We start from the raw sequence: 15,761 nt of genomic DNA on the forward strand, positions 1-15,761 counted from the left end.
GCAGATGCCCCTATACATCTCCTTTATTGACCTCACCAAAGCCTTTGACCTGGTCAGTAGAGACGGACTTTTTAAAATCCTCCCCAAGATTGGCTGCCCACCAAAACTGCAGAGTTTGATTGAATCTTTCCACACAGATATGAAGGGAACAATCCAGTTCAACGGCAGTTGCTCTGAGCCTTTCAGTATAAGCAGTGGCGTCAAGCAAGGCTGCGTTCTTGCCCCCACACTGTTCGGAATTTTCTTTGCCCTGCTCCTAAGGCATGCCTTTGGTTCAGCAACGGAAGGAATCTACCTCCGCACCAGGTCAGATGGCAAGCTATTTAATCTTTCTCGCCTGAAAGCCAAAACAAAGGTACGCGAGACACTGATTAGAGACATGCTTTTTGCTGACGACGCTGCAGTCACCACACACACCCAGGAAGAACTACAGTCGCTGATGACCCGTTTTTCCATGGCCTGCAAAGACTTTGGGCTGACCATCAGTTTGAAAAAAACAAATGTCTTGAGCCAGGACACTGCCACTCCACCAACCATCACAGTAGATGATTACCAGCTCGATGTCGTCCACCAGTTCACGTACTTGGGCTCCACCATCACCGATAACCTCTCCCTGGATGCTGAACTTGACAGGAGGATCGGGAAGGCAGCCTCTACTCTAGCCCGCATGACAACCCGAGTGTGGACAAACCATAGGCTGACAACTGCAACAAAGATGGCAGTGTACAATGCTTGCGTCATCAGCACTCTGCTGTATGGGAGTGAGACATGGACCACCTATGCAAGACAGGAGAGGAGACTGAACACCTTCCACCTAAGAGGTCTGCGTCGCATTCTGGGCATTATCTGGCAGGACAAAGTCTCCAACGTCAAAGTCTTGACTCGAGCCGGCCTTCCCAGCATGTGTACCATGCTCCGACAACGTCGCCTGCGCTGGCTTGGCCATGTGTGCCGTATGGAGGATGGGAGAATCCCAAAGGATATCCTTTACGGAGAACTCTCATCTGGGAAGAGAACAACAGGACGCCCATTTCTGAGATTTAAAGATGTTGTGAAGAGGGACATGAAGGCCCTTGACATAAACACCAAGTCCTGGGAAGACCTCGCAGCAGACCGCCTGAAATGGAGGTGCACCCTGACCAAACAGCTCAAGTCAGGTGAGAAGAACATGATGCGTGCGTCAGAGGACAAGCGAGTTCACCGAAAGGTGCAGAGCGTCAGCCAGGGAGCCACCTATCAATGCGACTGCTGTGGTAAAAAATGCCTCTCCCGTATTGGTCTCTTCAGCCACCAACGACGCTGTCTTAGACAATCAGTCATGCCTCAATATAAGAGCTAGGATACGTCATCCATGGTCAACACTGACCGACGGAGGCCTACTAAACTCAGTACTTTAGATCCTCTGAGCAGCTCTTTGTCTGTTATGGTGGACGGCAGCAGGGAAGTGCCGTGTCCAAACAAAGATTATCCCACTGGGTTGTGGAGGCCATTTCTTGTGCTTATTTGAGCAGAGGTCAGCCGCGTCCCCCGGGAGTGCGAGCGCACTTAACTCGGAGCGTTGCATCCTCTTGGACATGTGTACGCGGCGCGTCTTTAACAGACATTGTTGAGCTGCGGGCTGGGCGACACCCAACACATTTGCAAGGTTTTACAATCTGCGAGTGGAGCCGGTTTCCTCAAGGGTATTAGGTAACCCTTGATGATTAAGGAAACAACTCGGTAGGGTGTTGTAACACGCTTGCGGTGCCTTTTTTCCCCTAACACGGAGAGATGTGCACCTTCCTGTCTGTCAGTAAAGTTACCCGTTCGGTGAGCCCTGCAGATTCCTCCGAGGCCCCCAGCACTGACTCAGCGGAGGAGTCACTTGCTGGCCCACTACGTTAGGTCTGCCCGCTGGTCAGCCCACGTTTTTGGGTATAGGTGCCGGCTATGTGCGATCCCCTCTGGAGATCCCATATGCTTATTCCGCCACGGTTAAGCCCCCCCCCCTGGATGGACCCGTGTCTTCCCTATCCGCTAACCACCTTCTTATGCGCACTCCCCCTCCTTAGGGTTAGTCCATATGTAATTCCATTTTGTCTCCCTTATTGGGTATGGATGGTCTCCGCAGCATCCTCCCTACCGGGATTGCACGCTTCCCAACGTACTGTCGTATTTCCTAGAATTATCTAGACGCTAGCGACTCCCAAAAAAATATACCTATTCCATAAAGCTTCTTTTGTAGTGGGGATAAGTTAGGGCCAAGGGCACGTTGGAGGACTGTGCCTTCTATGATTTGGGTACGTCACGCTTGCCTAACTGCCCTCTCATCGGAGGCGTTGGTAAGGTGCAGTCATTATGGCGTTTTCAATGGCTCCCATAGGTGGATTTTAACATCAAATCCACTTATAGCACTGGAGTTCCCCAGCCGAAGGGGAACCTTCGAGGTTACTAAAGTAACCCTTTGTTCCCCGAGGAGGGGAACTGAAGTGCTATACTCCTCGCCATAATGACTGTCCCTTAGCTGTTTAAAAGTCTCTTCAGCTTAAAAAGGGTGGCGTTTGCTGGCGCAAGGTGTGCTTATATGCTCAGTTAATTGGCAATGCAGCACACCTGCGTAAGCTTACGCTGCCAATTCATTGTTTTATTGGCCCGTTCAATACTCTTTCAGACAAGCGGCTTCTAAACCGAAACCTCCCATACGTGGATTTTAACATCAAATCCAATTATAGCACTTCCGTTCCCCTCCTCGGTTAACGAAGGGTTACTTCTGTAACCTCGAACGTTCTTCTTTCTAATTGATCTAAGTTCCAATTTTCTTCTGTGACTTTACATTGAGTTTCATCAAATTGATCGATGTGTAGACATTAAACGAATTCATTTCAATTATTTTTACAATGGGTATACCCCAGCGATCAATATTAGGCTTTTTATTATTTAGCTTGCATATTAATGATCTCCCAAAGCAATGTGAAGGCATGCAAGTGCAAATGTATGCCAAAAGCAATATTATTGTTATACGTGTGAGAACAGCAGAGTCAGCAGCTGATAAGTCTATGTCGTGATGAAAACAAATGTCAACAAAATGATCTAAAACAAATGTCAATCCCCCAAGGCTAATACATTTACTAGTGGTAAAAAGAAAGTGGCTCTAAGTTTAACTACATGAGATAAATACTACTGTTTAAAAAAACATATAAAGAAAAATGTGGGAACTATTAAAAATAATGTAATTATCTTTAGACAGACTTTGTCTTTCTAATGATGTATACAATCATGTATGCTACAATTTTTTGGACTTGTCATATTGTCTGACATGCTGGGGAGAAGAAGGAGAATCTGTTATTTAACCACAAAAATTTCTTTAAAAGGCGATTTTTAAAAACTCTTGATAAAAATTCCAATCAACACCATCACTGTAGGGCAGGGGTCAACAATTTCATTCCTGGAGGTCCGGTGTTCCTGAAGGATTTAGCTCCAACTTGCCTTAACACACCTGCGTTGGTGTTTCAAGTACACCTAGTAAGACCTTGATTAGCTTGTTCAGTTGTGTTTGATTAGGGTTAGAGCTAAAATCTGCAGGACACCGGACCTCCAGGAACAAGTTTGGTGATACCTCCTGCAGGGTGTTGGAGAAATACAGTTTTGATAATTTTAGAATTTATTTTAATTAGTGTATAATTTATAAAATTATAAACAGCTTGGCCCCTACAATGTATAAAAAGGCAACAATAATGTTCCTAAATAGTCCCTTTTCATATAAAATGTAATAATAATAATAATAATAATACACAATAGATATTGCACAAATGAGAATAATGTACAAATTCATATGAATTAGTTTCTAAACTAAAAAGTTACCTATTGTGCTTTGAAATTCTGAAAAATAAGATTACAGTGAATATTCAGTTCTGCTGCATCATTTTCAGTCTTTAAACACCTAATTATTTTGTTCAAGTATTTCATTAAAAAAAATAATTCTGAAATAACAACGGTTATGTTATTTTTTTATCATCATTTCTGAGAATGTAATTTTTGTTTTAAACTAAGATTTGTTTTATTTGTTTATAATTTACACTTTGGTTGCTAAAGATGTCCCTTTTATTGCATAACATAGTGTTTATGTACAATTTTTAGATTTTTAAAGCTTTATGAAAGCTGTTGTCCATAATATATACAAGCATAAAATTGTACTGTTTAGGAATAAGCAAAAGTCAAGTGCTCACCTATACAGTATCCAGGTATGATATGTATTTCAAAAACAGCAACACTATTTCCCATTCCTCTGCTAGGTTTAGCCTCAAACAATAGCTAAATGTCAAAAACAAAAGAAAGAAAGTGAAACAATCAGGGTTATAACAGTTAAAAATGCACCAGCTGTTGTCTATAGCCTAAAAAAACCCTCTAACTCATTTCAATAGGGAACAGTTTCACACAGTATAATTTTAGTATAAATACAATATCAGAAAGTTTACATCATACGCTGCCAGTCAAAACTAGCATAATAGATCCCCTTTATTTCCAATCATAATTCATAACACTTGTTATTAAACAAAGTCAATCACTATCCATCTGTTTACAAAGGCCATGTATTACACTTAGTCTATCTTTCCAAAAGTAATGCCCAGAAACAAAACATCACTATTAGCAGAGTAAAAGTGTTTGTCTAATCGACAGAGAGGCATACTTTACAAAGCCCTCTTTTCTTCAACTCTGCTCCATTTAAACCCCCTTTAAACTAACAATCCTCCAGAAGACTATAAATAGTGCTGACTACATTATATAGCTTACACAGCGGCCTTGTTTCCCTGTTTTGCATTGAAATGATACCTGGTAAGTTCCAGAAATGTTACGAAGGTCCACACTTGCGATGAGCCAACTGTCTGAGGGTTTCTCTGCACTCCATAACATGTAGTCAAAGTTTTCCTCCTCGGATCGCAAGTGCAATTGAAGAGATCCTGAGCCTGAGATCTGATAGACCAGCCGCACACAGCTCCAGTCTCTGAGCTCCAGCTCCGGACTTACTAGCACATGCTTCTCTTTTTCTCCAAAGGACAAGGATTCTGCTGTGATGAAGCGACCTGAAAGAAATATTTAAACACTGATGAAAACACATGCATGAATTATGTCACAAGTATAAAAACTGAATATAAAACACTTCAACACTCCTGTTACCCTAAAATCTGATAACATGTTTTATCCACTGGGGTTAATTTGACCCCAGCAATTTAAAACCTTCAGAATAGGATTTTTCTTTGCCAAAAGTTTATTGACAGGTAGTTGACTACCTAACAACACTCTGAAATACACACCTCCACTCTCTAGTCCCAACCCACCCACCCACTTCATGCCCCTTATACATACAGATTAATACAGTTGACCTATTGCATTACTATAGACATCTTTACAAATCAGCATTAAAACTCACAGTTTCACCTAAATTTAGAAAAGTATATATGTATTTGTTGTTTTATTAGTGTTGTACTTTTTTTTTTTTTGGTACATATTTTCAATATTTGTAACATATGAAAAGTATTTTAAAAATTTTCATGGACAGGAATAACACTATGTATGAGGTCAAATTGACATTAAAAAAAACAAAAGGACAGCAGTCACGAAATGGAACCAAACATTTATCCACAGTGATGTGGGGGCCTGGATTGTAAAGAAAGGGCATCCGCTTGACCCACTTATCCCATACTTCCGTATTACTGCGAGTTTGTCATGCTCTTGTCTGCCCTTCCTTGTTACTTTTTCATCAAAGTGCATGACGTATGAGAAAACATGGAATGTCTTTAAAGACATGATGGCTGGAAATACGGACATTATCTATATGGAGTTTCACATAATCATACTCATTAGGACTCTAACATGCCAATGCATACATTTAATTCGGCTATACGGTTATATTATTAATATTTTTGTCAGTTGAAATGTTTGGCACAGATGTTATGTATTTCATAATATTTACATGTTGATCCGGTGCTCGCGGACAGTTCTTGCCCGTATTGCGATGACTTGACTGTTGCGCAACTGAGGTCGCGGCGAGCTCTTTTATTAGGGCAAGTCACCCCTGCTGCTCCCTGCCAAGTGTTTAGCACTCGGCCAGGCCTGAGGGTTACAGTGGGGGCTAATCCATCGCTTTCGAGCCTGTGGACCCCTCGCTCCTCGCCAATGTGCTGGTACATCCTCCGGGCTGGCCGCCCTTTCATTAGATGACACCGGGGGCGTGACGTGCATCACTGCATTGGAGGGTGAGTTGACAAGCTCTGGGGAAGATCCGGACCCCCTGCCACCCTCCGGGGTTGTCAGTATAATTACAGATCAGGAATTAGACATGTTAGCCGTGTTAACCCGGACTGCTTCGGCCGTGGGGCTGAGGATGGCTTGTCCTCCAGAATCGTGGCCGGTCCGCTTAGACAGGTGCTACGTGGGGGTGTAGAAAAAGGCAAAGCCTTCTTCTAGACCCCCGTCCCCATCTCGTGGAGATTTGCCCAAACTCCCTTCCAAGGCATGCCGGTTATCTGAGTATCTCATGGCCAGAGCCTACACTGCTGCAGGTCAGGCCGCCTCCGCTCTGCACGCTACAGCCACCTATCAACGCTACCAAGCTGAGAAGCTGGCCAAGATGCAGGAGGGAGGTTCTCCCCCGGGCTTGCTGCATGAGCTCCGCATGGCAACCGGTTATGCTCTCATAACTACCAAATCGGCTGCTTGTGCCCTGGGGAAGACGATGGCCACATTAGTGGTCCAGAAACACCACCTTTGGCTGAGCTTGGCTGATATGAGTGACGTTGACAAAGCTCGCTTTCTTAACGCTCCCATATCCCAGGCTGACCTGTTCGGCAACACCGTTGGGTTCACCCAGGAATTCTCCGTGGTGAAAGAGCAGTCGAAGGCGATGGGTGAAGTAATTTATCAGCGGGCTCGGAAAACTGCTCCTCCCACTGCCCCTTCCGCTGTGGCAGCTCCTCGCCAAGGGCATCCACCCGCGGCTTCAACAACCACTCTGCTTCCGCTGCCCGCTTCCCACGGGACTGCGATGCCACCGGGCCAGGGTGCCGTTAAGTCCGGTAAACGGACAACGAAGCGTTTCCAGGATGGGCCATTCAGAGAAGAGAGGACCTGCTCTTTCCTCGGAGGGGGGCCAAGGATTATTACATCAGTCCACTACGACTCTAAACTAATCGCTGCCGGCCTCTGGGCCAACGGCACCCAAATTTCCAAAAGAGCAGTTTCCTCTCTCTCTGGATGCGCAAACCCGAGCACAGCCAGTCTGGGACGCTCAGCCTTTCAGCTCGCAGCGCCGGGACCCCTCGCCTCAGGTGAGAGAAATTTTCTTATTTTCAGCTTTTCCTCGGGACGCACTCCCATCCCGAGCTGCCCCTCGTGATGCGATCCCTCAGATGGTGCCATTAGCGCGCGTTCTGTTGGCTTGGTAAGTGCTGCTCAGCGTGTTGCGGTGGCTCATACAGACGGTCAGACTCGGCTATACGATTCAGTTCGCTATTTGCCCTCCCAAGTTTACGGGTGTCCTTTTCACGAGGGTGATCGCCGAGAGCGCCCCTGTCTTTCTTGCGAGAGGAGATTGCTGTCCTCCTGGTGAAGGATGCAATCGAGCAGGTCCCTCCAGCCGAGATGAGGTCTGGGTTTTACAGCCCGCATTTCATCAGGTCCAAAAAGAGTGGGGGGTTAAGGCCAATACTAAATCTGCGCAGACTGAACTGTCATTTAAACAAAATTCCTTTCAGAATCCTCACGCAGAAATGCTTGATTCAAAGCAATGGTCAACAGGATTGGTTTGCAGCCATAGACCTGAAGGGTGCATGTTTTCACGTCTCTTAATTCTTCCACGCCACCGCTCTTTTCTCCGGTTCGCGTTCGAAGGAAGAGCATGGCAATACAAAGTCCTCACCTTCGGGCTCCCTCTGTCTCCGCGGGTTTTTACCAAGCTCGCAGAGGGTGCCCTAGCGATGATTGGCTCATTCTAGCCTTGTTCCGTGATCAGCTAATTATGCACAGAGACAAAGTGCTTCGGCACCTCGACCAGTTGGGGTTTTAGGTCAACCGAGAGAAGAGCAAACTTTGCCCTGTGCAGAGAATCTCTTATCTCGGGCTTGGAACTGGTTTTGGTCGCTATGGTTGCGCGCCTCTCTGAGGAGCATGTCAGGCTGATGCTTTCCTGTGTAAACGAGCTCCACAGGAAGGTAGTGGTCCCACTGAAATGTTTTCAGAGGCTCCTGGGGCATATGGCATCCGCAGCCACGGTCACGCCGCTCGGTTTGCTTCATATGAGACCACTTCGGCGTTGGCTTTGTGATCGAGTCCCCAGATGGGCATGGCGCGCGGGCACACACCGGGTGCGCATCACTCCGCTGTGTCTCCGCACTATGGACGGATCAGGTTTTTCTACGGGCCGGAGTGCCCCTAGGGCTAGAATCCAGGCATGTTGTCGTAATGACAGATGCCTCCAGCACGGGCTGTGGGGCCGTGTGCAACGAGCATGCAGCCACAGGTTCATGGTCCGGACCCCGCTTGCATTGGCATATCAACTGCCTGGAGCTATTGGCAGTGTATTTAGTTCTCTGCCACCTTTTACCAGTGCTGGAGCGAAAACACGTGCTGGTCAGGATGGACAGCATGGTGACGGTGGCTTATATCAACCATATGGGGGGTATATGCTCCCGCTGCATGTCTAAGCTCGCTCACCGTCTGCTCCTTTGGATTCACACGCGGCTGAAATCACTGCGTGCCATCCACATTCCGGGCAAGCTCAATCGTGCAGACGATGCGCTCTCACGGCGGCTAGTGTCCCGGCGAGAGTGGAGACTCCACCCCAATTTGGTCCAGCTGATATGGGCGCGCTTCGGGGAAGCCCTGATCTATCTATCTTCCACCAAGAACGCACATTGCCAGCTGCACGGATGCATTGGTCACAGCTGGCCATCGGGCATGCGCAAATATTTGTTTCCCCCAGTGAGCCTAATCGCACAAACTGTGCAAACTGTGCAAAGTCAGGGAGGGCGAGAAGCAGGTCTTGTTTGTTGCGCCCCTCTGGCCCAACCGGACATGGGTTTTGGAGCTCACACTTCTCGCAGTGGCCCCTCCTTTGCACATTCCCCTAAGGGAGGACCTTACCACCCGCGGTAGTTAACACCATCACTCAGGCTGGAGCACCCTCTACGAGGCATACCTATGCCCTGAAGTGGAGTCTATTCTCTGAATGGTGCGCTTCTCGCCGAGAAGACCACTGAACTTGCCAGATTAGCATTGTGTTATCCTTCCTTCAAGATAAGCTGGAGCGTAGGCTGTCACCCCATTATGACGCGGTAGATGGCAACAGGCTCGGAAAGCACAATCTAATCATCCGATTACTCAGAGGTGCGCGGCGGTTAAATCTGTCCCGCCCCCCTCTCATGCCCTCTTGGGATCTCTCTCTAGTCCTAGCGGGTCTGCAGAGAGATCCGTTCAAGCCACCGGAGTCAATATCTCTTAAAATTCTATTATTAAAGACAGCTCTGCTGATCGCATTGCCGTCATTCAAGAGAGTTGGAGATATGGAGGCATTTTCGGTCAGCGAATCGTGCCTTGAATTCGGGCCCAGTTACTCTCACGTTGTCCTGAGACCCCTGCCTGGCTATGTCTCCAAGGTTCCTACCACCCCATTTAGAGATCAGGTGGTGAACCTGCAAGCGCTGCCTTCGGAGGAGGTAGGCTCAACCCACTCACTGCTTTGTCCCGTTCGCGCTTTGCGCCTTTAAGTGGAACAAACGCAAAATGTAAGATCATGTGAACAGCTTTTTATCTGTTATGGTGGTCGGCAGAAGGGAAGTGCCGTATCAAAACAGAGGTTGGCCCACTGGTTAGTTGATGCCATTGCCCTCGCTTATTAATGACAGGGTGAACCGCGCCCTCCTAACGTGAGAGCGCACTCTACTAAAAGTGTTGCTTCCTCATGGGCGTTATCACACGGTGCCTTTCTCATGGATATCTGCAGAGCTGCGGTTTGAGCGACACCTAACACATTCACGTGGTCCTATAATCTTTGAGTGGAGCCAGTTTCCTCGATTGATTGGGTAACCCCAATCAATGAGGGGGGGAATTAAGCTCTGTGTCACAAACGCTTGCTGCGCCATGCTCCCTAACCTGGCGTTGTGTGGCCTTTTTTCTACTCTGCTAGTAAGTTTCCTTTCTCAGGTGTTTCCCTTTGGTCTACATGCATATTGAGGATTAGTGCCAGCTGTGTGCATCCCCATTTGGTGATGCCATATGCATTATTACCATGGTGTGTTCCCCCTTATCAGGCGGTCCGGTGTCTTCCCTAACCGCTAACCAGCTTATCATATGTAGCACTCCCCCTCATTAGGGCTGATCCATATGCCTCCTTACCATCAGGTCTCCCCTTCTGGGCAGCAGGTGGTCTCCGCCACGTCCTCCCCCAGCGGGGACTGACGCTTTCCCAACGTACTGTCGTATTTCTAAAAATCCTTAGTCTATATTAGCTAGGTAAAAGCACACTTATGACTCCCGATTAAAACTTTAAACATTTATTACCATGTAATGGTAATATGTTGGGCCTATTGGATGTTGGAAGTTTGCGCTCTTGGTGATGTCAGTGCGCTCAGGCTTTGGCTTGGCAAACTACACATCAGGAGCGTGACGTGTCTGTTTATACAGACACACGTAGAAGTTCCCATATGAAGGGGAACGTCCAGGTTACGTGCGTATCCCATGTTCCCTGAATAGGAAACGGACAAGTGTTTCTCCACTGCCACAGCACCTGAGTCTCCAGCTGGGAGCTGAGCGATCGGCTCTTCAGCAGGCAAAATTCTGACGAGCTAACTCACACAGCCAACTGAAATAGCCCTAATTGGCTCATCAGTTTCAGCTGTGGAGCTAAGCTCCGCCAATTAAATTGGCATTTCATTGGCCTGTTTTTATACCTTCAGAATAATTGGTCGTTTAAAGCACTCCTAAAGTCTGTTTATACAGACACACGTCTCCGTTTCCAATTCAGGGAACGTGGGTTCCCCGCGTAACCTGGACGTTTTTCATTTTTGGATGGTAATGTGTCTGCTTGCCGTTGAGAGACAACAGGAGGGTCAACACTAGGAGTGTCATTCACGTCTGAGGAGGATGCCTCATAATCAGGGTCCTCCTCAAGATTATCCTGTCTCAGACACATTCTTCTCTGTCACTTTCAATGTCAAAAACCTATGACAAAATCTCACTAACAGAAAACCTTTACTTAAAGGCCATTTTCAATTGAGAGAGCTTAAGAGAGAGCCCACAGAGCACAATGACTAATATTTTAGAAAGCTTCATGTGCAAGCTTTAATAGCTTTGCACCTACACCTGTAAACCTTATGAAATATGTTTTCCCAGTATTTTTCAAATAATGCTGCATAAAATATGTTTATATCCAAATGCCTCATCTTTTATTGCACTTTTCTCACAATATCTGAATTAGTAGTTTAAAGATTCTATTTTTGTAAACCTCATTTTCTCAGCATCTTCTTACATGCTTAAGAGGCTATCTTGTAGATCTTTTAAACTCAGTTATATGCAATGGCATCTGTTTTACCATCTCAATTTTAGCAACTATCACCCACTTTGAATGTTATCTTTGGATTGAATGGGAGTTATCAGTGGTTATCAGCTGATAGATATGGAGTCTTCTCAATTAGTATACCAGCAGGCTAAGAAGGTGCCCCCTTTTTAGCTGTTTTTACATTACTGTGACGGTTAAGTTTAGGGTTGGGGTAGGGGTAGACGTTAATAAAACACATTAATGGGAAATTTAATAAATAATTTAAATATTTCTCGTTAACTTCCAGCTACAGCCATACACGATCTATAGCTGATTAATCATGCGGATACATGACAACAGCCTACTGAGCTTACCAGTATGTGCAGAAGGCCCCTACTAACCCATATCTATCAGCTGATCACTACTGATAATGGCCATTCAATCCAGAGATAACATTTGAAGCGGGTAAAAGTTTCTAAAATTGATAGGGTAAAACAGATGCCATTGCATATTACTGTGTTAAAAAGATCTACAAGGTAGCCTCTGAAGCATGTGAGAAGGCACATATCTATCAGCTGATAAACACTTATAATGACCATTCAATCGAGTGATAGCATTGAAGTATTTGCTTGTTTTTGCTTAAATTACTTTTTTATTTTGCAAATGTCAACATGTTTTTTTTTTTTTTTTGCTGATTTTTCAACCATCAAGGGCTTCTGCCTTACAACTTATTTTAAATAGTTCAAAATCAATTCTCAGCTACATTACAAACTTCAAGAATATTAATGCATTTTTAAAACACGTGCAGGTACAGTAAACTGAATTGATGTATGGTTTTCCCATTAAGAAAGGAAAAAAAATACCAGCTGTATTCTGTATCAGGTTCTCCGAAAATTAATTGCCTACAGTCGCAGACTCACAGGTTCCCACGAGAGAATGAATGGCTGATTTAACAGTGCATTTAATCCTCTGACTTCAACAGAATGAAAGTTTTCGAGCACTGAAATCAGTTACTTTTACATTTAAATGGTTTATTAAAGATGAAATATTGGCTGTCAGGCATAAAGTAATCATATATGTTGTGAAAGTATCTAATTTCCTCTTGTTTAATTTGTATCAAAGCTCAATATGATGTAGAGTGCGTTTTCTGCAGCATAAGTCAGTGATCTCAGATAGCTCCAGATGTTTGCATGATGATTCATTCCAGGTGCCAGATGAAAACTATGCATTTTTTCTTCTCTCTTTCAAAAACACTCTAATTGTGTCTACACTCTGCGCTTTTTTGGGATCTAAATTACATTTAGTCTATGAGCAAAGTAGCAGTCATTAATCTCCCACTTTTGCAGTCATGAGAAGCACAGGAGGCCTGTGCTTAAAATGATGAAGTCATGTCTTTTGTATGGTCTACTGAATTTAGTCTCCATTTTATTCGCAATAAACCACAATAAAAACTGCTTACAACACCTCTCATGACTGCATTAGAACAGTTGCAAGGAGAAAATTCAGCTGAGCATTTCAAACTAAGGAAACATATAATCACAATGTAAGTCGAGAGGGTGAGAGCTGATGTCACTGACCACTGACCAGCAACAAAAGATTTAGTTTCCAGCAGTGTGCTTTTACAGTGATCCCGCAGAAGAAATTATTTTGGTTTTCCAAACAAACTATTAATTAAGAGTTCTTAAACGAAGCACATTTTCATTTGTGTGAAGAACATTTTAATAGTATGAAGAAGCTTTTTCCACTATAAAATAAAATACTTTTTTTCCTTCTTGGAACCATTTATAGCTTAAACAATGTCAACAAAAGGTTGTCTAAGAATGTTATTGGATGCACCAATAAGCTTTTCTGTTCAATACAGATATCTTACAACATTTTGCATTTCAAAGCCAATAACAAATGTGTAAATGCCCATAAATGCAAATCTTGATAGTTTTTATGTAAGCCTGATTACAAAAACAAACACAGCAGCAAATACAGTGGATCTTTTTTCAAACCTTTATCGCACAAAAAAAAAAAAAAAAATGGCAAGGAACCATATAGAACTATCTTTTTCCCAAAATCTTTTTTACACATTGCAATTTTGAAGTCCTCCTTATGCTTAAAATCTCCCACTCTTGACACATCATGTCATATGACCTAAACTTGGGCTGTCAGTTGAAATCTACCTACACAAACTGACACAGTTATGTAGCCTATCCCAGTTTTAGGAACAACAAATAATAACTTGAACTCTAGTTGATCATTTGGTGTCAGAGGTAAGGCATGAAAGGCAAAGCCCTCTGGATTACACTATAAACTATGATCATATTGATTTTTAATTATTTAATTAGGACAGTAAGGTCTAAATTTGCTTAGACAAAAGTCTTGTCACTTAACAGAAATAATGTATAGTATGGAAAGTCATGATGCAGTGCAGTGGAAAAAGAATAAATACTGTGGATGACTCCCATGAGCGTGGAGGACTACATCCATACATCTCTGCAATGACTCAAATACCGTGTTAATAAAGTCATCTGGAATGGCAAAGAAGTGTTCTTGCTCCATTCATCTTCAATGCTTCCTCCTTCATCTTACCCTAGACATGCTCAATAATGTTCATTTCTGGTGACTGGACTGAGCTGTCAATTCTGGTGCCTTCTTTGCTTTTAGGCACTTTGATGTGGAGACTTAAGTATAAGAAGAAGCGCTATCCTGCTATTTTTCCTTAAAACATGCTAAACAATTTGTCAATTGGTTAAGAAAAATGATTTGATTTCAAAACAAAAAACACAATTATTTTGCTAACCTCAATAATTAATAAAATCATTTTTTGCAGTGTAATCATCTAATAGAAATGACATGTGGAGTCTGTATAGTTTGTTTCTATTTGATGACTATTCTGTTTTTGGACTATTTCTAAACATCTATTAGATTTTCAATGACAGCCCAAATTTAACCTGGTTCTAGCCAAGATGTTTATTTTTAGACGTCTATTGTACACAAAATTGCTTGCCTGGACTCTTTAAAGTGGACTGCACTTTGATCTGGAGAGTATGACAGACATGATTGTTTACTGTAACTTGAATCACCCTTTAGAGACTGTTAACACCAAGCACCATAACAATATTATACAGTTAAAGTCAGAATAAAAAGCCCCTCTTTGATTTTTTTTTCCCTTTTGAGTATTTCCCAAATTATGTTTTACAAAGCAAGGAAATTTTCACATTATGTCTGATAATCTTTTTTTCTTCTGGAGAAAGTCTTATTTGTTTTATTTTGGCTAGAATAAAAGCAGTTTTTTTATTTTTAAAAACCATTCTAAGGTCAAAATTATTATATATTATCTATTATATATTATTATATATATATATATATATATATATATATATATATATATATATATATATATATATATATATATATATATATATATATATATATATATAGCTATTTTATTTTTTCTCGACAATCAACAGAACAAACCATCATTATAAAATAACTTGCCTGATTACCCTAACCTGCTTGAAAAATATCTAATGTCTAGTCAAATATTATTTACTGTCATCATGGCAAAGATAAAATAAATCAGTCATTAGAAATTAGTTATTAAAACAATTTTTTTAGAAATATGTTGAAAAAAAATCTTCTCTCTGTTAAACAGAAATTGGGGGAAAAATGAACGGGGGGTGAATAATTTAGGGTTAATATAAGGACAAATATATTTGCGTCTACATTGATGAACAATGAAAATCAGTTTATTTTTAGCTTATGGTTTTATTTAGCAATAAACCCAGTGTGCTAAAAGCGCATCTGACAAGTGAATCTTTATTTAAAAAGTTCAATCTAATCAAAGAAATTTTGCGATCATTATCAGTGTAGTGGAATAAAAACTATTTTCTATTTTTTACCAAGACACTGAAATTAGCACTAGATACCTAGTGTACTTTTATTTTGATAATTCTATATTGGCTAGCCTGGCTTGCATAATTATTACATGTATTTTTATCATTATCACTTTAAAATGTCATCTGTAGCTTTAAATTGTGCATGCTCTTTATATTTCAGTGGATTCTGACTATCTGTCTGTGTTTTATCACTTATTATCTGAAAGTGGGCATCGCGGTGACACAGTAGGTAGTGCTGTCGCCTCACAGCAAGAAGGTTAGAACCTAGGCTGGGTCAGTTGGCAATTTGAATGTTCTTCCCGCGTTCACCTCCAGGTGCTATGCTTTCCCCCGCAGTCCAAAGAAATTTGGTTCAGGTAAACTAG

General features: G+C 42.9%; 1 protein-coding gene across 2 annotated transcripts in view; it reads right to left on the bottom strand.

The window, feature by feature from the left end:
* The window catches only part of mamdc2a (MAM domain containing 2a), a 61,835-nt gene that overhangs the window by 34,850 nt on the left and 11,224 nt on the right, over window positions 1-15,761 (bottom strand). For both annotated transcript variants that reach the window (XR_012405931.1, NM_001130397.1), the window contains exons 3-4: window positions 4,810-5,060; window positions 4,206-4,290 (exon numbers count right to left, since the gene is read on the bottom strand). Coding sequence is in view for 1 of the 2 variants with exons in the window: in NM_001130397.1 (NP_001123869.1) it covers window positions 4,206-4,290; window positions 4,810-5,060 (336 nt within the window). In the remaining variant the exon portion in view is untranslated. The remainder of the gene's footprint in view (window positions 1-4,205; window positions 4,291-4,809; window positions 5,061-15,761) is intronic.

The sequence above is a fragment of the Danio rerio genome, chromosome 5 (genome assembly GCF_049306965.1).
Source record: "Danio rerio strain Tuebingen ecotype United States chromosome 5, GRCz12tu, whole genome shotgun sequence".
Classification (NCBI taxonomy): domain Eukaryota; kingdom Metazoa; phylum Chordata; class Actinopteri; order Cypriniformes; family Danionidae; genus Danio; species Danio rerio.